This window comes from Mesocricetus auratus, unplaced genomic scaffold, assembly GCF_017639785.1.
Source record: "Mesocricetus auratus isolate SY011 unplaced genomic scaffold, BCM_Maur_2.0 Super-Scaffold_4256, whole genome shotgun sequence".
NCBI lineage: Eukaryota > Metazoa > Chordata > Mammalia > Rodentia > Cricetidae > Mesocricetus > Mesocricetus auratus.
Window position 1 is genome coordinate 57,027,589 of NW_024429182.1, and position 22,075 is coordinate 57,049,663.

General features: G+C 51.2%; 2 protein-coding genes and 1 long non-coding RNA gene across 3 annotated transcripts; 1 reads left to right on the forward strand and 2 right to left on the reverse strand.

Annotated features, from left to right (window-relative positions):
* Positions 1-473: 473 nt before the first annotated feature.
* On the reverse strand, positions 474-14,140 carry Tspan32 (tetraspanin 32). The gene is made up of 9 exons (XM_005063334.4): positions 14,008-14,140; positions 13,343-13,457; positions 12,353-12,450; positions 8,064-8,138; positions 4,821-4,922; positions 4,217-4,303; positions 2,631-2,714; positions 2,277-2,368; positions 474-1,247 (listed from the first exon to the last, which is right to left on the reverse strand). Exons 1-9 carry the CDS (start codon positions 14,071-14,073, stop codon positions 1,226-1,228), a joined length of 741 nt encoding a protein of 246 aa, XP_005063391.2. The 5' UTR covers positions 14,074-14,140; the 3' UTR covers positions 474-1,225.
* Positions 14,141-17,820: 3,680 nt separating this feature from the next.
* Positions 17,821-18,723, reverse strand: LOC101823060 (40S ribosomal protein SA-like). The gene has a single exon (XM_040751052.1). It carries the CDS (start codon positions 18,720-18,722, stop codon positions 17,895-17,897), a length of 828 nt encoding a protein of 275 aa, XP_040606986.1. The 5' UTR covers position 18,723; the 3' UTR covers positions 17,821-17,894.
* A 1,756-nt stretch (positions 18,724-20,479) lies between these two features.
* On the forward strand, positions 20,480-21,455 carry LOC121142000. The gene is made up of 2 exons (XR_005879010.1): positions 20,480-21,084; positions 21,183-21,455. It is a non-coding gene; the product is annotated as an uncharacterized LOC121142000 (long non-coding RNA).
* Positions 21,456-22,075: the final 620 nt, after the last annotated feature.

The window sequence follows — 22,075 nt, forward strand, 5'->3', positions numbered from 1 at the left end:
AAGGAAGTCATTAGGGATGGGCCTTAAACTGCCTGTGGCAGTTTCCATAGGCTCATAGGGAGTGGCACTATTAGGTGGCATAGCCTTATTGGAGGAAGTGTGTCACTGGAGGCTGGCTTTGAGGTTTCAGATGCTCAAGCAAGGCCCAGTGTCACTCTCTCTTCCTGTTGCCCGCCAACCCACACATAGAACTTTCAGCACTATGTCTGCCTGCATGATGTCATGCTTCCCACCATGATAATAAAGGACTATACCTCTGAACCGTAAGCTAGCCACGATTAAGTGTTTTCCTTTATAAGAGTTGCCATGGTCATGGTGTCTCTTCACAGCAATAGAGACCCCAAGACACTGCCCCCAATTCCACTCTACCTGTTCTCTGCTATTACATTACTTTTCTCTAGGAAACATGAGCAAGAAACTGGTCACCCCAGATGCAGCATGGACAATAGATCAAAGGAAGGATTCTACCCAAGTTTCAACTTAAACCAATGTGTTTATTGGGGTGTGGAGTTACTTATAAGGAGTATGGGTGACCCCCAAACAGTGTCATCACCTAAAAGCTCCACCCCATGACGGGTGATGATCTCATGAATTCTGAATCATGAACACCCGGCTTCAGTTAACTTTACGCTCCAGAATGTCCCAAGATCCTAACAGTTCCTGGGCAGGAGGGAGTGATATCCCAGGTGAGGATATGGTGACCTCTTCTCCCTAAACTAAGGAGCGTTAAGAGCTCCATGCCATTATCTAAAACTCACTATCACCATCTGGTTCCATGCATTTTGTTATCATGACCATGGAGCCAAAGTCTCCTTTGCTCCACAATAACCCAGAGGAAGTTAGTTTACTTCATCATCTAGCCCCCAGCATTCACCACCTAAGTTCCTGATGCCATAGACATAGCCACTCACTCCTCCATGTTGAAACAGTGAGCCAGAATAAATCTTTCCTGATTCTAGTAGGTGTCTGGCCACACAATGTAAAAGCAACTAACATACCTAGTAGAATCTTCCCTTCCCTTGCCCCACCATGCAGATCATGGGAAGATTCAGGGCCAAAGTCTTCATCTCTGTGGGCAAGCAGGCAGCAAGCATCCTACTAGACTCAATGGTTAGCAAACACCTGTTCTTCAGAGGGGTGTCGAATAGTTTGCAAATGCTGGTGCTTCAGAGGAGCACTGAGGCACTTGTGGCCCACCCTGGGTCCATCTGAAGAGGCTGGGTTCCTAGGGCTTCCAGCCATGGGCTCTGAAAAGCAAAGTGGGACAGTGAAGTTGTTCTACATGTTCTAGAAAGAACTGGGCATCTGTTATGTTCCAGAATGTTCTATAGGGACTATGAGGCTGTTGAAGAACATTCTAGAAGGGACTGCAAGTCCACCCCAGAATGGTCTAGAGTGGGTGGTGAGACTGTTTCAGAATGTTTTAGAACGTACTGTAAGAGGGACTGAGATATAATTCAGTCAGAGGCATGCACACATGCCCCTCCTCTTGCCAATTAAATAAGTTATAAATGAATAAATGTAAAAAACACTTGCCTTGCAAGCACAAGGACATGAGTTTCATTCCTATAACCATAAAAATGCCAGGCATGGTGGTGCATGCTTATAATCCCAGTATTGGGGAGGTAGAGACAGAGAGCTTTCTCTGGGACTCTCTAACCGGCCTATCTAGTTTAATTGGTGGGCTCCAGGCCAGGGAGAGGCTATTTCAAAGTAGGACAGCATTCCTGGGGATGACAACTGGTATTGTCCTACAGCCTCTACACACTCATGTGTGCACACATATGAACATTTAAAAATGTGGCCAGAATGCTCTGAGGGAATGGCAAGGCTATTTTCAGAACACAGGGGGGCAATGCAGATGTTGGGGATAGGGCCCCAAATGCCAGAGCACTGGGTAGGTGGAGCTTGCTGACAGGAAGGTCCAAGTGCTCTGGCTGCTGGGACTGGGTCCTTCCTGACTCTGCCAATGATGAGTTCCGGCATTCCTTAAGAGCAGATATCCTGACCTGGGAGCTCTACTGAGTGACAGGGGTGGGGGAGCAGGACTGGAATTGTTATATCTCTGTGTTGGTGGCAGGGTGATATCAGGTCTCATCAGAGACAGAAAGAGGGCAGAATAGAGGATGGCATGTTGTCACCCCACACTTCCACAGAGCTTCCTAGGGAGGTCACGCCTGCCCTGCTGGGCACAGGTAACACATCCTTGGTGGGAGAGATAGAAACATTGGGACCCTATGGTGCTGAAAGACTCTTCTAGAGAGAGGGGAGCCTACCGTGGGGTCAGGGTGTATCTGCCTTTTCGATCCAAGCCACAGTAGGAGTGAATGGCGAACCAGAGGAAGGCACAGAGCATCATAGCATATACCTGGAGCAATCGGGAGAGATGCCCAGAGTCAACAGACACCAACAGTCCAGGCGGCAGATCCTTACCAGGGAAGTTTCTGGGACTGGGAAATGGAGGGCAGGAGGTAGACACCGGACCATCTCCCTGATGACTGGGCCTGGAAGGTCCTGGTAGTGGCATGACTAGAGTGTTGACCTGGGGCACTAACCCAGGACTGCTTCTATCTGGGCAGGGGCAAAGCAGGGCAGGATAGATGGAGGGCAGGGAAGGAAATGGTGGCTACCGTGAGGACCAAGCTGGTGCAGGTCAGGGTGAAGGCGATACTGTAGTGTGTCCACAGAAAGTTCCCGATGCTCTGTAGGCAGTCCTGGAGGGAAGCAACATGCATGGCTGATTGATCGATCACCTTGGTTGGCCCTCCCTGCATAGTGTGCTCAGCTTTCCCCTTTCCCATTTTTTTCTAGAAGCCCCTGGGGCTGCTTGGTTTGCTTAACCAATGCTGAGGCCAGTGTAGTCAAGATATGCACCTTCCCAAACAGAACTGCTGAACACTCTGGGAAAGGGACTTCATGAACCTTGAGACTGAGGACCTCTGTCTGTGGGGATGGTGGCCCACTGCCTGGGGGCAGGGAAGGCCTTCCTCCTCCGTTGTAGCTGCCCTGAGCTCTGCCAGTGGGCCACTGTTTGTCCCCAGGCAGTCTAGAGTGTAAGTCCCTAGAGGTTGTTGTTAGTGGTGAGAGCAGAAAATCTGGAACTGTGGGCCTGACATCAACAAAGTCTCTCTAGAAACTGGGAGGTGACAACTGGCCTCTGGGACATTCAGATGTTGGCATTTTTGTGGGGGATAGCATTTGGAGAGGGTAAGGACAGGCTGGACTTTGCTCTACAGGGTGGTTTCTTGTCTTTTAGAAAGCAAGTGATCCCCTTGCTGGCCTAAGCTGACCCTGGCTTCTCTCCCACCAGGGGTCCTTTGCAGCTTAGCTGTGTCCCTTCCTAGGTCCCAATCGCTAGCAAGTGCTGAGCTATTTTGTATTTGGAACCTGAGAACTATTCTTGGGTGAATGGGGCTCCCTGACTCTCAGACCCTTCCCAGCAGGCCAGCTCCCTTCCCTGCTGGGCCTTGAGCCATTCCCCACCCTCTTGTTTCTTGGAGGGTAGCCAGACATCTCTCCCCATGAGATAGGGCTGGTTTGTTTCCAGACTAGCAGGGGGATGGGACAAAGGGGGGCTGGGTAGGGAGAGAGGGTGAAGGGGGAGGGGAGAAGTGAGTCAGAGCTTAATCCTCAAGGAAAAGGGCCACTCCCTGCCCTTCCCCTAGCACTTTCTGCTCTTTTGGGGGACCCTGGGAACACTTTCCTACTCCCGCTAAATAGCTGACCACATTGTTATATAGAACCTTAAGCTCTGAGCTTAGAGAAGCTTCAGAAGGAATGGTGGGGGAGGACCTTGATGGCCTAGGGAAGCCTCATGAAGGAGGCTGCTCCCCCTAAATAGCTGACCACACTGTTATATAGAGCCTTAGCTCTGAGCTTCTAGAAGCTTCAGAGGGAATGTTGGGGGAGGAGCTTGATGGCCTGGGGAAGCCTCATGAAGGAGGCAAAGGGTGGGCAGGGCACATGCCCCATGCTAGCCTGCAGAAGGGAGTTGGGCCGAGGGTTTGGGTCAAGCTGGCCATCCATAAGTTTACTTCCCTGCTGTGACCCCCTATCATGTCGGGTGGGGGGTACATCCCTGAGACTTTAGGGCAGATTCCAAGATGTAAGAGGCCAAAGGGACAAAGAGGATGAAGATGTCCTTTCACAGGTAGAACATGAAGCCCCAACTCTCATTTGACTTGAGTGTAGAAGCCCTCGTCTCCCTCCTCCTCACCTCTCTCATGGCCGCCTGGCCCTGACACGGGATGGCTCCGGTGCCTGTGAGAAGCCCGAAAGGAGACTTCTTCCCACAACACAGAAACTGCAAGACAGACCAGAGAGGAGCATAGCGTGGGCAAGACTGACTAATAGGAAGACTAAGGCACCAAAGCACGGGTAACTTTGGGGATTCTGCAAACTGGGTGCCCAGAGACCAGAGCCAGGGCTTGGGATCACAGCTGCTTCTGGAAAATATAGTTACCAGTGGCTTGGCACTGGTGATGGAACTGCATGGCTCTCTGAGGGCCTCCTCCCCTTAAAGCAGGGGCCCTCTGTCTGCCTGGTGGCTGAACACATACTTCCTTGAAGAATACCCAATTGCTTCTTGAAATTCTCAGTTCATGTTGAACAACGGCATTGCCCTTTTATTTTGTACTTACATTGGGTAGCCAGTCCCATTAGGGACAGAGGGCGATGGCTGAGAGCTCAGTCATCTACCCACAATGGAACCTGTGTCCTGGGACCTCCTCTTGAAGCCTGGACAGGATGGCTGACTCTAGAGGACATCTGGCACCATCCTCTGGAGCACAGCAAGTATGACCACCCTGTCCCTGGCTCACCATGTCTTGGATGGTGGCCAGTTCCTGCCACCAGCTGCTAGATGGTCTCCTCATTGCCTGGTCATACACGAGGTCATAGGTGTCCAACACTGCATCCTCCACCTGCACCAAGAGCATCACAGGAGGCAATGGCCTGAGGGAGACCCAGGGAATCCCACATCCTGGGCCTCCTTTTCCGGGAACTTTCCTCCTATCATGGCAATCCTGTGGCTTGCCTGTTGTCCCTGGGACTCCAACGGTTAAAGAAAAGGCCAGCAGATCTCAGCTACCCACTCTTAGTGGTGACTTCTGGGTAGCATGGGTTGGCATCCTGGTGCTACTGCTCATCTGGATATAGGCAATAGGCCCAGCCTGCTGAGAAGTGTGAACAGAGGCCTGGCCTAGTTCCTCAGTTCCCTAAGGTGCTTATGGACCCTTTTCCAGAACCACCCAGAATACTGGAAAGATGAGCTCTAGCCTTGGACCAGGGAAGTTAAGAGGACCTGGGGTCAGATCCAGGTAGACCATGCAGAAGAAGGAAGCTTTTGCTCCACACACAAACAGCCTAGACTTCTTTGCTTCTGTCTCCTAGCTCTGTTTTCCTACTTTGTTCAGCCCCTTCCCCAAAATGCTCTCTCCAAGGCCAAATGTGTTTTGAGAGACAAGCTGGAATTTCATCTCTTCCAGGAAGGCATCCTGGATATGTGGGGCTCACTGGTCTCCTGGCCCAGGGCCAGTCCTCCAATGTCTTTCTGCCTTTCAGAAAGAAAGGATGTCTGTTCCACAGCCTGATGTCCACTATGGGCCTCACTCCCTACCTGCCTTCAGGTCATAGTGGGCAGGTAGGTAGTTAGAGGTGTTTGCTTAGTCCAGTCTAGGCTCAAGGCCCCTGCGGGAGCCCAGGGGAACTCCGGGCTAACTGCTGATCCTGGCACCGATTCCTTCCTCTCCATCCATGCAATAGAGCCAGACATCCCCATGAGTCATCCCCAGCTCAGCCTGCCCCGGCCCTCCCCCACCCAGGACAGGTGCCAAGCTGGCCTTGGTTGCTGGTCCTTCTGGGCCAGAGCCCTCTCATGGGCTCAGCTTCTTCAGGCCTGTAGGGTTAGTGGGGGGTGGAGGGCTGGGAATGCCTAGAGCTGCAGATGGAGGAGGGGCGGGTGGGGCAGTAGTCAAAACAAGCAGGCCCTATTGGACTAGCCCTTTTGCACCACTCCCTGGCACAATTGACTTTATTACCCTCATCAGCCCTACCACTTTTCAGGGATGTCCCAGTGCCCAGGGCCCTCTGTCCACTGTCATTCCTACAGGACAATAGAGATGACATCAGCTCTAGAGCTCAGCTCAGCTTGGTTCTGCCCAGCATCCCACCCCCAAGAGCAGAACAACAGAGGCCTGCCCAGGCCTCAGGATCTGACCTTGGGACCTTAGAGACCAGGCTAGACTCTCTCTACAGAGCCCAGTACTGGGGTAGGGGTGGTACATTGCCATCTTCACTCACTTTGGCATTCAGGGTGCTCCATGAAGACTTGGGGCTGGAGTTTTGTTTTTGTGGAAATAGGGAAGGTAGACCAGAGCCCCCAAGCCTCCACATCATTTATCCAGGGCCCCTCCAGCAAGGATCTACGTCTGCAGGACTGGCAAGCAGCTTCTGGGGGTACAAACTCTCCTTTGTAAGTGTGTTATCCGGTGTGGAGGATGGAGGAAGCCCTGAGTATATGAAGTCCCGAGTGGGTGTTTGTTGTCAAGGACCAAAGCCTCAGACCCATGAGGTGTTAGCAAAGCCTCCCTCTCTGTGAGTCTCACTGAGACTAGCTAAAGCTGCCTCCTTGTCCAGCTGTATACGATAAACCTTCTCACCGCCTTGTTTATCTGCTTGTAATAACTCTGCCTCCTCGTTCAGCTGTAAATAATAAATAACTGAGCTGCTGGAAGCAAAGGGACTGCAGCTTTTCCATCAGAGTTCAAACCACCCAGCTCCAGCTTTTCTGTGTGTGTCTGTGTGTCTGTCCTTTCTTCATTTCCTTGCTGTCCCAGTCAGGTCAATCCCTCTAACTGTATAGGACACAGCAGCCCAGGTTACTGCAGGTGGAGGACCAATGTCTAGGGTATCCCCATCTTTCTTCCTGAGACCAGGACACCGTAGGCTGGGCTTGATGACTTCCCTCCCCATGTTTGCCAGCTCAGGGTAGTACGGATGGGCCGTACAGCCATGGCCAAGTGAACTCCACATGGAGCTGCAGGTGGCTTGTGGACCAGCACTGGGTCCCGAGGCTACATAGACATGTCTGTTCTACGCTTGCTCTTGACATGAATTATTAAGGAAAGCTAAACAATTCATTTCCAGCTCCTCGGGGACAGTGAGAGATTGTGGCAAAGTAGCTCTGAAGCCACAGTGAGGGTGTAATGAATAGCCCTATCACTCTGTATTCATCTCATAGCAGCCGGGACACATTGCTAGCCTCACCAACCTTGGATGCCTGCCAAGGCCTGTGTCCTGGGAGAGGACTCAGGAAGGAGCACCCCATCTTCACTTCAGGTCAGAGCCTGTGTCTACAGAGACAGACAAGGTCTCTTCTTCCTCGCTCCTTCTTGCTAGACCTTTGCTTTAGGCTGTCTTGGGGATCTTTCCAGGGAGGTTAAAGGGAGCTGGGGTGACTTCTAAGCATTCCTAGTTAATTCCTGTATCCTTTCTTACCTATGCGGCTAGGGGCAGCTAGGATGATCAAGTCTAAGGCCGTGACCTATTTGGCCTGGATTGGCCCACTGGTAGGGAGAACAGGGAGGACCTATCCTCTGGTCCCTGTGAGGCCTTTGCCTGTTCTGCACCCCAACTTTAGGGCTCAGAATGTAAACACAGCTTTAGAACGGGGAGATGGGTTGCAGCTGCCGCAAGTCAACCCGAGGCCAGTCCCTGATACCTGGCAGCTGTCTTGACTGGGGCCACCCACACTGTGACCCAGACCTCCAGCCATCCAGACCACCCCTCAGTGGACAGGGAATGTTCTGCCAAAATGCTGCTTGCCCTGCTGCCTCGGGCAGGATGCTGAACACCCATGCCATTAAGCTGTTGTGAGGGTTCAACACTCTTCCAGATCCTCTGGGCCATTGAAAAATATTTTTCCCTTTAATATCAGGGTTGGGGTGAGCCTTTGGGGGTGGGGTGAGCCTTTGGGGATCTCCTTGGGCAGGGAGGAAGGGTGAAACAGGAACTCTGGGTAAAGAGCCTGATTGGTCCAGGTAGAGGGTCCTGGCTGCACTCACCTGGGTGGGGTTGTGGAATCTCCAGAAGGCCACTTGTACCAGGACACAGAATGACAGGGCAAAACACAGGAAACCCTGAGGACAGAGATGGCCTGGTCAGTGTACAGCCAGGTATGTGGCCTGGGGAGGTAGGGCAGGGTACCAGGTAGACTGGGCTAGGCTGAGCTGCTGGCTTTTGAGTCCCATTAAATACTACTTGGGAGAAGCTCTTTCCTTCCCTAGGCGCTATGTGTCTCTGGAGGACCTGTGACCTAAGGTGTCACATACTTCCCCAGGGATGGTAGGCCTTTTCAATGTGGTGGAGACATTAGCCCACTAGAGCTACTTCTAGGAGGAACAGTGGTCCCAGGAAGGTTAGGCAGTGCCTCCCCATATCTGAAAGTTTGGCAGCAGAACCCCTACCTCAGCCATTTTTTTTTAGTTTTAAAAATTTACATTTATGTATGACACATATATAAGGGAGGCCAGAAAGAGGTGTTGGATCTGTATGACACATATATAAGGGAGGCCAGAAAGAGGTGTTGGATCTGTATGACACATATATAAGGGAGGCCAGAAAGAGGTGTTGGATCTTCTGGAAGAGGTGCCACAGGTAGTTCTATGTGGATTTTGGAAACTGAATTTGGATCCTCTGGAAGAGCAGACAGACATTTCTCCAGCCCCATTCACCTTACTTCTCATCCTGGACTTTGAGGTAGTCTCATGTAGCTCAGGCTGGCCTTGAGCTCATGATCCTCCTGCCTCCATCTCCTTAGTCCTGTGCTCACAGGTGTACGCAACCACTATATTTTATTCAGTGCTAGGGACTCAGCCAAAGATGCCAAGCATGCTAGGCAAGCACTCTATCAACTGACCCACAGCCCAGCCAAAAATGTCTCTCTTGAAGGTAGGAAACAGCGACCTCATACAGGGTGCCTTCTGTGAGTTCTTTGTTGTTTTGTTTCTGAAACGCGTTTCCAAGGAGACCCTAACCTCTGCAGCCTGATGCATAGAGGACCACAGCCCACAACCCCAGGCATAAGTTGACACCCCAGATACCATGACCTTCCTCCCCTCCTGAGTTTCTTACCCTTCCTCTACAGCACTGCATGGGTCTCTGTGGTCACCCCACGCCCACCCCTCACCCCAAGTGCTAAAAAGGGGACTCTTTACACACTCCATCCTTTCCTTTAGCTGGGGTATAACTTCTGATTTTCTTACAGAAGTTAGTGGACAGGGCAGATCTTTCCCCTGACCATGTACTGGTACAAGTCCCTACACTTCAGTGAATGGTTTTAGAGGGTCACTCTAGACTAGGAACCCTGTTCCTCAATAGCACCCACCAAAGTCCCATCTGGTGACCTTGGATCTGGGTACCCTCCAAGCTTCTGTCTAGTGCTCATGATTGTCAGCCCCAGTGCCATGCACAGAGGCCCCTGTGTGACCACTGAGCCTTCTGTATCAACCACCACCCCACTCCCAAGTGTCACTCACATGTCACTCAATGGATATGGGTAGCTGTGACCTGAATGACTCAACCCAGCCTAACTTGGGGGTAACCCCATGAGGAAAATTGACCATTATGCAGAGCAACCTTAAGTCATAGGCCAGGATGGCAGGAACAAATGGCTTATGCCAGGGCCAGCTTAGCTCTACCAAGAGTGTGGAAAGAGCTGGGGTCACGTGCACTGCCTCTGACTTGGGTGGGTGTGGGCTCCGCAGGGGTGGGGTGCTCTCTCCCTGCTTTCTCCTGCCCCTTCCAGACCTGCATCACTATCTTGGAGTTGGCCCTAGGTAGCCTGCTGCTTCTGCTTCCCCTTCTCCCCCCTCTCCTCTCTCCTCCACATTTTCTCCCCTCCTGCTCTTCCTCCCTCCTCTTTCCTCTTGCTGGCAGTTGAGGGCTGCCTTCCCCATCTGGAAGCCATTCCTCAGCTCTGCTTCCCAGCTGAGACTGTGAGCCAACCCAAGAGTTCAGCGCTTCCAGACACCATTTCATTCTCAAGAGGGAGTTTCTCCTTCTTCTGTCTGTCTTTGTCTCTCTGTGTCTTTTTGTCTCTTTATCTTTGTCTCCCTCTCTCTGTCTCTTCATCTTGCCACTCTCTCTGTCTCTGTCTCTGTTTCTCTCTCTCTCTCTCTCTCTCTCTCTCTCTCTCTCTCTCTCTCTCTCTCTCTCTCTCTCTGTGTGTGTGTGTGTGTGTGTGTGTGTGTGTGTGTGTGTGTGTGTTTGTGTGTGTGTACAGAAAGGGTCTTAAGGCCTACATAAGGCAGAGAGAGGTTGGGCCAGGCCAACTGTGACCATTTTTCTCTCTATTCATTCTAAATGAAAATAAGTGAATAAATAAACTTGTAAACAACTTGAATCTGCTTCCTGTAGCTAGCTAGCTCTTTCATTTCCTGTGTTGCAGAAGGCGGGGCAGGAAAGAGCAGGGAGGGGGCCAGTGGGCACAGAGTCACAATGGGGGATGTTTCCACTCCCTAGACCCTTTTGTATGTGCTTTACATGGGCCTCGACATGCAAACCACAGGGCCATGGCAAACAGGGCAGACAGCAGACAGCACCCACCACACACACACACACACACACACACACACACACACACACACACACACACACACACACACACACGTATAAACATGCCACAAAGGGGGCTGTGACCAGCAGAACTCCCAGTGACCCTGTGGTGACTGAACTTGGCTTACTGTCCATGCTGGGGTAGAGGGTGCTGGGATTCAGCATGTGCAGAGCCTGCACTGGGCCTGGAGTGACCTTGAGAACACAGCTCTAAACAGGAGGCATCTGGCTGTGTATTTTAGTCTGTCCCACATAACAATACCGTACCATACCCTGAGTCTGTTAGGGATGTGGAACTGAGGCCTTGGGAGGCCTGGGTGGGTTCTAATGCTCCAGGAATCCATCGCCCACAGATCAAGTGCCAAGCAGGACATGGGAGGTGCTTAGGAAGACTGAAATGGGATAGGCTGATCTGGAGCCCCTAGCCCATCTGCCTACAGCTGCCTGCTTTACAGTCTTCATGCTGACTATGGTGCCCCCTGGTGGCTGAAGCCATATTCAGGCGCAGGCCTCTCAGGCTGTCTTCTGCATACCCCGGCCTCCATCTTGTCTTTCCTCCATGCTTCCCTCTAGCAAGGCATAAATCCTCTGGGGCCACAGTCCACCAGCTCTGTGACCTCTTCACTAGGGCCTCCCTCTGGGCCCTAAATCCAGGCTATTTTTGTTTAGTGCTTATTCATGACCAGAATTGTCCCTATCCTGCCCCTGTGTCATCAGAGCAAGAATCCCCAAAAGGCTAGAGCTGCCAAGTTCTGCCTAGCCCACCACCCATGCCCACCCAGGTCTGACTGGTCCCTGCAGCAGCTCTAGGTGGGAAGTGACTCTATCCCTGTCTTTGGAGACCTAGGGTCGTCAGCAAACATAATGAACATGATGAGATGGCAAAGTTTCATTTCAGCCTATGCAGGAAGCAACTCTTCCAGCTCAGCTTTCTGAGGGTCCCTGGATCCCCCAGTCACTCTCAGGCAGAGGTGGAGAGTTCTACAAGCAGGGCGCAAGGATGGATGAAGGAGAGAAATGAGATCCTACACCTGCAATGGAGGAGGCAGATAGCAGACCAGTGCATCAGGAAGGACCTGCCCCAGTTTATATGACTGGGGAAACCTAGATCAAACAGGGCCAGGGTGGTCGTGGGGAGGGCCCCGGCAGATAAGAATCTGGACTGACTGTTGAGGGGCACCCTAAGGCACCCATGTAGAGAAATAGTTACAGCAGCAACAAGGGCTTTCTTCTGTGGGGTTGTGAGAACTTCCCTTCAGTGACCAGGCAGGGTTAGTTGACCTGTGAGGAGGAAGCCCGGGCTGCCTTGTCCCTGGTTGTTCTCCTAATGGGAAGCGGAGTTCATTCTGTCCTGTGTCCAGACCCAGCAAGATACCAGAGCCAGACCTTGCTGGGGCCTTTGGAGATGGCCCCAGGGCTGAGAAGGCCAGCTTTCTTTCAGGGGCCCTGAAGAACCATTGTTAGATCTGAGGAAGACAGGGTGACATGGAGCCCCATGGAGACTTCTGAATAACCCAGGTGGAGGTTCTTGCCTGGCTCGGGTGGGAGGGTCCTGATTGGACAAGTGGGAGGTGCTAACTGTGTAGGTGGAGGGACTCACTGATGCCTGACCCCTGACTTCTGCTTCTTTCTGGTTGCTTCTGCTGGGGTCAGGCAGTTCCCCAGGCTTATTTCTCTCCAGTTCTTGTCCCTGTCTGAGAGAGGAAGCTGGGGCCATCTGGCAGCACACAGAACTTACCGCAGCCATGAGGCCATGGGCCTCCCTCACAGTGGCTATGGTGCTCAGGGCAGCGCCTAGGCTCAGGAGACCAGCTAGGCTAATCGTCACGTAGAAGGCTGTGGGAAGGGAGAGGCAGAGGGTAAGGGGTCTAGCATGGGGACTGGGCATAGAGGTTGGATCTGAAATCTACTTTGGGGGGTCACAGAGCTAGAACTGAACTTCTGATGAGGTCCCAAAAGGCACATATCTCTGGCCCCCAAAAGAAGGGGTGTCCCATAACCTGATAGCCCGTTTCCTCCCAAGGCTGGTAAGGAAGGGGTAAGAGCAAAGAGCAAGCTAGGAGTCTACTCCTTTCCCCATTACTCCTGCCTTCCCTGCCTCACAGACTATCTTGAAGCCACATCCCCGCACTCTAGTGCCAGGTGGCAGTGTGGAGTTGTGACTTTATCAGTCCAGGCCCAGGCCCCAGGCTTCCTGCCTGGGCGGGGCTTAGAGCCTTAGAAGGCAGGGGGCCTAGGGCCTGCGGCTGCCAATCCCCCATTCGGGAGCCTCACTATCTCCCAACCTTTCCCACTGGGCCAACACCTTCCTAAGTTCCTTGCATTCCTACCCAGGGTCATTAAAGTGGCCTTGCTCTTGTGGAAGGGGGTCTTCTGTCAGGCTTGGCCCTAGCTGGGCATTTTCTGAATATGGTATTCATGGTTGAGTCCCACAGGCCCATCTGATCCCTGCCCTGAGAGCACACATCTGGGACCAACCACAGCTTGAACACTCCTATGTGACAGAAGACCCAGGGTAGGAGTGTCCGATTTTGCCTAAATCTCCCCACTTTTGTTAGTGAAACCAGAGCACTGGGGTGTCCCCTCCTGGCCCCCGACCTCTGACTTCTGCCCAAAGCTAGTTCCTCTGGACAGCCTAGGGCTGGGGAGTCAGGGCAGTTCCTCCCAGATGCTTTTGGCCCTGGGACCCTCCCACCTCCGCCCCATGGCCATTTCTGGCCTCACTTACCCCAGTAGTGCATTGCTTCATAGGGGTTCCTCTCCAAGGATACGTGGCCAATGACAGTAAAGTGGTCTCCAAAGTGAGTGACAGCTGCCATGGTGGCCGTAGAGAGGGCCAGCAGCTGAAAGTGAGGTGGGCGTCATCAGAGCTGGGAACAGTTGCAAAGCCCTCCCACAATGATAGAGTAGGGCCGGGCTTCTAGGCACCCCAGCCTGGCTCCTTCCATGAGCAAGGCAGCGGCAGGAGGCCTATATAGTTCTGTGGATGGGGGAGGGGCAGGTCCTCCCACAGACATGCTACCACACACACAGAGATAAGTATGAAGCACACATACTTGTGCCATTTTCTCTAAGGGCCCAGAAGATCACATCAAACTGTCTGCAGAAACCCCACAGTCCCTGTCCTCTCCCAGGCAGCACCCCTTCCTGGCAGTCCCTGAGCACCCCAAATCACCAGCCAACCTAGCTTCTCCCGGGCTCTTCACGGCCGCTACCATGCTTACAAGGACAGGTGTTCACAGTTCTCTAAAGGTGGCCACCGGGGACCCAGACCCAGTACGTAGGACTGTGGTGTCGGGGGAGGAGAGATCACAGTGCTGGAGGGCCTGGACATGGTGAGTTATTTCCCCTACTGCCCACCTTCCCACCCCTCCTATTCCACTGGCATGTTACCAAGACCAAGAAGTTGGTGATCAGTATCTGGCATTTGGCAATCTTGATTCGTTTCCAGTGCTCCATGGTGTTCCTCTCTCCTCTCCCTCTCCTCCTCTTTTCCCTCTTCCTCTCCTCCTCTCCTCTCCTCTCCTCTCCTCTCCTCTCCTCTCCTTTCCTCTCCCCTCCCCTCCCCTCTCCTGTCCTGTCCTCTCCTCTCCTCTCCCTCTCCTCTCCCTCCCCTCTCCCTCCCCTCTCCCTCTCCCTCTCCTCCTCTCCTCTCCTCCTCTCCTCTCCTCTTCTCTCCTCCTCTCCTTTCTTTCTCTTCTTCTTCCCTCCCTTTACCTCCCCCTTCCTCGCCACTCCCCTCCCTTCTGTGGTTCCCCACTGGGTGGGGACCTCAGACCACAGCTGACCCAGTAGGTAGGATGTGCCCTCCCATCTGTCAACAGCCCTGGTAACCTAGTGGCTGGGTTGGAGGAAGGAAGGAGGGCAAGCCGGAAGGGGGGGTAGTTTCTATACCTGCAGCTGCCCTGGCTGTGCCCAAGACAACTGGGCTTTTGTAGGTGTATGAGGCCTCCCAGTGGGTGGCTTGGGCCACACTGCAGCACCAGGAAGGGGTGGAGTCTTGAGGGGAGCAGTAAGAGAAGAGCCCAATGCCTGGCATTGCTTATGAGAGTATACTAACATGCCCAGCTACATTAGAACCTTTAGTGTTTGGATTAGAGACCCTCTGTCCCCAAGTCCTCCTGGTATTAATCCCGAAATAGGACTCCTGCAAGTGGTGACTGTCTCGTGATCTGATGCTATTGGCCAGTTCATAATCACAGTGGGGAAGGGTATGATAGAGTCAAGTTTTAGGAATGTCCAGGGGCTGGGTCATTCAAGATGGGTGAAGTTTAATGGTTATTGGTCCTTGGTGGGCTAGCCATGTCTGATAGAAAACAAAAGCAAAACGTGTTTTTCACAACCAGCATCTAGGAGGCTGAGGCAGGAGGAGTATAGCAAGTTAGAGGCTAGCCTAACCCACATAGTGAAACCCCAGCTCAAACATAAATAGTGGGGAGATGGCTTAGCTGGTAAAGTGTTTGCTCCCAGAGCATGAAGACCTGAGGTCAGTTTCCCCAGAACCTGTGTTAAACAAGTCAGGCATGGCATTGCATGTTTGTAGAGGCTGAGACAGGAGGATTCTTGGCACCCCCTGGCCACCTAGCCTAACCTATCTGGTGATGCCCAGGCCAGTGAGGGACACATAAATACATACACACATAAATAATAAGCACATAACGATGAAAAACCATCTGAGACACTACCAGTCATTCTTCGTGCCTCATTCATATCTACAGGAATCTTTCTCAGGACATCATCTGTAATAACACAGAATGGCATAAGCCATGAAAAGCACAGTAGTGCAAATTAAAGAACATATGGACCATGCTAAGTGGACTTTGGAGGCCATGGTGTGCCTAGCCATAACATGAGTGCTCACCATAAAATCTGGTTAAGTCTGGGCCTTTATAAATACCTGAGGCCACTTCTGGGCACTCCAGCAAGGACTGTATGATTCTCCTTTCTCATCCTGTAATATGGAAAAAACCAGGTAACTGTAGGAGTGACCCCTAGGCCTTCTAGAAGCCAGTGGAACAAGGCTCTATGCTGGCTACCAGTGTTAGTGCTGGGAAGATGGACATGACGGCTTCACACTCAGGAATGCTGCACCGGAGCCTGTTGCTACGGCCCTCCTCTTTTCTCGCTCTTCCCTAGGGGCTCTTCCACCTGAAGCAGTCTTCTGTTTGTTCACCACCTAGTTTTGCTTACTCTTCAACACCTTTCTCTACGTGCGAGGAAAGAAGAGCCAGGCTGTCTCCAGGGCGCAAGACAGGCCTGGAACCACCTAGAATGCTTTCCCCAATTACTGTGTGCCTATGAGAAGAGAGTGGAGCCAGGTGTATTGCTCACATGGCCTTACTTTGTCTTCTCAAAGCGGTGGGGACCCCAGGCCAGTACCCCAACGCCAGGTCTAACCACCTTCTTCTCCCTGAGCCCACCTGCAGGGCCAGGGAGCCCACATGTTGCAGGACTACCTAGCAACATACCCTTTGGATACCTTTGCATCCCATCTTCTGCTGTGACTCTCTCTAGGAGGAAATGGTATGTCAGAGCGTAGCTACTGTCCTGCCTACTGCCTACTTCAGGGAATGCTGGGGCATGGCCCACTCCCAGTAGAGGGTAGTACTGGCCCTCAGAAGTCAGATAGAGGCCCAAAGCTGCATGTTCAGTTCCAAAGAGATGGCTCAGGGGTCTGCTTTGGCCCTATGATAGACACTGTTCCAAGGCCAGGCCCATTGCTTTCTGCCCAGATCTCCAAGATGCTGTGTGTGTGTGTGTGTATGTTTGTATATATGTGTATTTGTGTGTGTGCATTTGTGTATTTTCTGTGTGTGTTTGTATACATCTATGTGTGTATGTTTGTGTGTTAATATGTGTGTACATTTCTGTGTGTATTTGTTTATGTGTTATGTATGTTTATGTATATCTCTCTGTGGTTTTTCTATATTGTGGGTTTGTTTGTCTTTGTATGTGTTGTCTCTATATATGTGTGTATTTGTGTGTTGTCTATTTGTGTGTGTGTTTACTTGTGAGAGTTTTATGTTTATATGTGTCTTTGTGTATATGTATTGTCTTTGTGTATATGTATGTTTTGTATGTTGTGTATTTGTGTGTATTTCTCTCTGTTGTGTATATATGTCCCTGTGTGTGTGTGTGTGTGTGTGCGCATATACACCCACAATAGGGCACTTATTACTGTAGTATTACTTACTACGCGTGCATGTGCACATATACACCCACAATAGGGCACTTATTACTGTAGTATTACTTACTACTTCCTCTTTCTTGCTTCTTCTTTCATCTAATAATGACTTAGTTGACTAAAAACGGTCTTATCCAAAAGAGACCCAATAGCCAAGGCTGAAAATTTTGAATAGTTTAAAAAAAAAGGCACCAAGCCTGACAACCTGAGCTCAATTCTGGGTGCCACACAGTAGAAGGAGGGGACTTCTGCAAGTTGTCCCCTGACAGCACCTCCATATATGTGCTGTGGCAAGCCCTATGCCCACAGTGGATCCATACAATGATAGACTGTATCAGTGGGGGAGAGGAAGAGAACAAATGTCCCATCCAGAAGAACCCCAGAGAAACCATGCCAAGGCCTAGCCTCCTCCTGCAGGTGGGGCAGATCTCAGCACATGCAGCCAGAGCCTCTTCCTTCCTGAAGAGAGAGAAGCTATGTGTAGCAGAGACCTTGCAGGCAACCCAGCCATGATACCCAGGGACAAGCCATGTGGATAGTGGGGACCTGTGGTGGGAAGTTAGAAGAGGGCCGTCTTCTCCTGTAACCCGTGACTCCATCTAACACTGAGAAAATGCTCAGGGCCTGGGACAGCTGAGCAGCTACCTCAGAACTCACAGTCTCATCAGAGACTGTGGGAAATTCTTCAAGCTCAGAAGAGCCTTGGGGCCAGTAAAGGACACGGGAGATAGGTTTAATTGACAGTAATATATCAATACTGGGTGACAGCTGCCTCTCACCAATGTCACATGTTGCTGTGAAACATATTTGGTTTCCTGATCCAAAGTTCCTGCCACATCTGTCCAACCTGAGTCTGCATGTGACTAAGGACTATCCTATGTGGCTGAACATAAAATTGTGAATATACTTAGAGCATTAGGAGACTTTTTTCACAATTTTTTTGTGTGCACTCACACACATGTAAAGGTCAAAGGTCAACTTTAGGTGTCTTCCTTGATCACTCTTCAACTTTTTTCTTTTTCTTTTTTTTTCAGCTTGTAGAAACTTTATTTTCCTTCCACCTTTTTTCCCTTTGCTCGGGTGTCTGCAGAGCAGCTCAGGACCATGCAGTGGCTGGCTGGGCACTCCAGTCTTCAGTAGGAACCTGCTGGGTGGGTACAGAGGGCACCTGAACACCCTCAGACCAGTTGGCCACCTCTGGCTGAGCAGCAGTGAATTCAGGCGCCGGCGCCGTCCATTCGTCCTGAAATTCCTCCTTGGTCACAGCCTTCTGGGCGGCCGCAGGCTCCTCCTTCTCAGTCTCCTCTGGGTCTCTATAGAAGTAAAGGTCAGGCATGACCTCCCATGGGTGCTCTCGGGAGATAGTGCCACGCATGCGGAGTACTTCCCGGGCCAGCATCCACCACATCAGACCCACTGAGTGAGCTCCCTTGTTGTTGCATGGGTTGGCGATGTCCATGTAGTGCAGAGGAGAGTCTGTGCTACAGAGAGCAATGGTGGGCAGGTTGATGTAAGACGCCTCTGTGAGGGGCTGGTGGTCAGCCCTGGGGTCAATGACCACCAGAAGCCGTGGTTCCTGGAAGGCTGCTTGGATCTGATTGGTGAAGGTGCCAGGAGTGAAACGGCCAGCGATTGGAGCGGCTCCGGTGGCAGCGGCAAACTTAAGCACAGCTCGCTGCCCAGTGGTCCTGGATGAGATAACGCTGACATCAGCGGGGTTCTCAATGGCAACGATGGCCCGGGCTGCCAGCAACAGCTTCTCCCACGTCCTCTTCAGATTTATGATGTCGCTACCATCACTTTTCCTTTTGTAGATGTACTGCTTCATCTGAAAGTCAAGGTTGGCGCCATCCAAGTGGGTTCCTGCAGCAAGGAATTTGAGGACATCTTCCTCCATCTGCAGGACATCAAGGGCTCCGGACATTGTGTAAGTTTTCCTGTTAAGTTACGACGGGAATCAAGAACAACGCCGCATGGACCTGTCCCAGGGTAGCGCGGAAAGGCCCTTTTTTCTTTTAGATTTATTTTTATCTTATGTGTATGGGTGCTCGGCCTGGTCTCTGAACACCACATATGTGCAGTGCCTACAGAGTCCAGAAGAGGGCGCCTGATCCTCTGGGAACTCACATCTTAGTCAGCTGCGTGCCTTCATGAGCATCTTAGGAACCAAGTGTGGTTCCTGGGGAGAGAGCCTCCCGTGCTCTTAACTGCTGAGCCATCTCTCCAGCCCGGGACAGCTAACTTTTACGATGAGCGCTGGGATAAAACTCAGGTCCTCATTGTGCACTGATCACTTTACTGAGTCATCTTTCCAGCCCTGTGAGGGTTTTGGCGGTTTGTTTGTTTGTTTGTAACTCGATTGTGAGGGTTCTACACATGAATTTTGTAGGTGACAGTATTGTGTCACAATACTGGGCACACCTAAAACCCTTTAGGCTCTCCAGTGTGGCAGGAACATCCTTCATGGGTTGGCTAGAGGTTCTGGTATCCTGGTTGCCTCAGAGTAAGGCTGTATACCAGGAAGCTCAAGATGGGACAGAAGGTTTGGGAATCTCAATCCCACCCCTTCCCTAGCTTCCATGGAGGGGGAGCAACTGGCGACCAGTGACAGCATCAGCTCAACTACACCTTAAAGCCACAGTTAAAAGTAAAGGATGGTGCAGGGGTATCCAAACATCTGATCATGGGAGGCGCCAGAGAGCATTGGGCCTGAAAGTGACACCGAGGCATCCCCTGCCAGGTGCCCCACTCCGAGGCATTTCTGGTCTGGTAGCTGTGGTCACCCTTCATCATGGCCTTTATAATACAGTATCGGGCAGGTGAAAGCCCCACTCCCCAGAGTTCCATGGGCTACTTCAGTAAGTGGCCCTGACCCAGGAAGGGGCCTGCAGGAACCTTCAACATACAGGTCACATTCTCATTGGGTAGAGCTTTCAGCTTTGGGATCTGATGCCATCTCTAGGCAGGCCATACAGAGTTGGATGTACCTGGGGAACTCAGCCAGCGTGTGCTGGAGAAATGCTCGGTGTGTGGGGCACCCTCACACATTACATCACAGCTGTGTCACATGTTGAAAGTATAGGAAGGGCAGTGTTCTTTTTTCTGTATGTCCTCCCAGCTGGCAATGGAGGCTGTGAGAGGGTCCATGCGAACTCTAGCACAACCCCAGCATTTCTATAACAACAAATCTAAAAAGTAGATTTCATTTCAAAGCCTGTTTTTGTTGGAAGCTCTGTAGACCAGGCTGGCCTCAAACTCACAGACATCCACCTGCCTCTGCCTCCTGAGTGCTGGGATTAAGAGCATGTGCCACCACTGCCTGGGTAAGAAATCTACGTATTTTAAATGAATTGTTTTATTATTGAAATTTAAGAGTTCTTTGTGTATTTGGAATAGGGATCCTTTATCATATAAAATACTTTGACGATGCTGGACAGATGGAGCAGTGGTTAAGAACACTTGCAGAGGACACAGCTTCAGTTCCCACCACCCATCTGATGGCAAGCACCCATCAGTAACTCCAACTCCAGGGGATCCAATGCCCTCCTCTGACCTCCATAGGCACCAGACATGCATGTGGTTCATACACATACATGTGCATAAAACACTCATACATAAAAAGAAATAATCTTTAAAAATTGTTTGCAAATATATTTTCCCAGTCCGTGGCTTGTCTTTTTTTCCTCCTTGCCCTCCTCCTCTTCTCTTAAAGTATTTACTTGTGCATATGTCTGTGTGAGTGTGTGTACACCTGTGTCTATATGTATCACTCCCCACCTGTTCCTTTGAAGCAGGGTCTCTCCCTGAACCTGGGGTTTGTGTTTTCTAAGCTATGTTGGAAACCAGTAGACCCCAGTGATCCTCTTGCCTCTTACCCCCTCAGAGTTGGGGTCACAGGTGTACAAAGAAGTCCCAAGTTACTATGTGGATGCTGGGATCTGAACCCTGGTTTTCATGATGGTACAGCATATCCTCTTAATGACTGAGTCATCTCACCTGCTCAAAGCAACCCTGACCCTCTCTCTCCTCGATACAGGCCGCATGTATTCCAGGCTGACTTTAAACTTGCTATGTCACCGAGGATGACCTTGGATTTCTCCTGTCCCTATCTCCCAAATGATAGGATCACAGGTCTACATTATCACATCCAGTTCTTTTCATTCTTTCAGCAGTGATTCTGCAAAGCAGACGTGTGGTTCGGGTGTGAAATGCCTCCCACAGGTTCATGTATTTAAACACCTAGCTCCCACCTGGGGGCATTGTTTTGGAGGTTGCAGCTTTAGCAGGTAGGTCCTCACTGGAGGAAGTAGGACAGCGCGGGATGGACATAGAGCGTCATAGCATGACCTTCCCTTCTAACCTGTCTCTTCTTCCTGATCCACAGAGAGGTGAGCCAGCCATCTCGTGTTCCTGCTGATGCAGCGATAAGCTGCCCCCACTGCCGTGAGGGGCTGGGTGCTCCCACTGCCACGATGGGCTGGGTGCTCCCACTGCCACGAGGGGCTGGGTGCTCCCACTGCCACGATGGGCTGGGTGCTCCCACTGCCGTGAGGGGCTGGGTGCTCACACAAATCGCTCCTTTCTTGAGTTGTCTCTGTCAGGCATTTTGTCACAGAAACAGGTGAGGTGACTAATACAACAGAAGTTTTTGTTTTAATGTAGTCTGATTTCTTGGCTATTGATCTGGTGAGTGCATTGGGTTTTTTTTGTCTTTGTATGTCTTTATAAAACTTAGCAGGAACCTACTATTTACAGCTGCGAGAAACACACCATTCTGTCCCACCTCAGAAGCTTGGGGACACCTTGTCATATTCCAGCCCTAGCGATAGTAATGGACTTCTCTTCCTATGAGCATCATGCTTCCCTGCTGCTTCATAGACACAGCTGTGCTTACTGGACTACCTAAGCAGGAAGTTGTAGGCATCTGTCCTAGTTTTACTTCTTTGGCTATGAATATCTACTATCATTCAGTTCAGAAGCTCCTATTATAGGGAATGGTGCTGCCCATGGTGGGCTGGGTCTTCCCACAATTAGCTTAATTAAGACAGTCCCCCACAGACACACCCACAGGTTGATCCAAGTAGACAATCCCTCACTGAGGCTCTCTTAATTGTGACTTTTATGATATCCAAATGTGAGTTGGTCACATGGTGTTGTTTGAAGGCCAGGTGATCAAATCCCACATGATTTGGGGGAGGCTTCTGCCTTGATGATATTGATATGGTGCTGTGGACTGGATCAAACAGAGATCTACTTATGGTCCTTCCTATTGTGTAA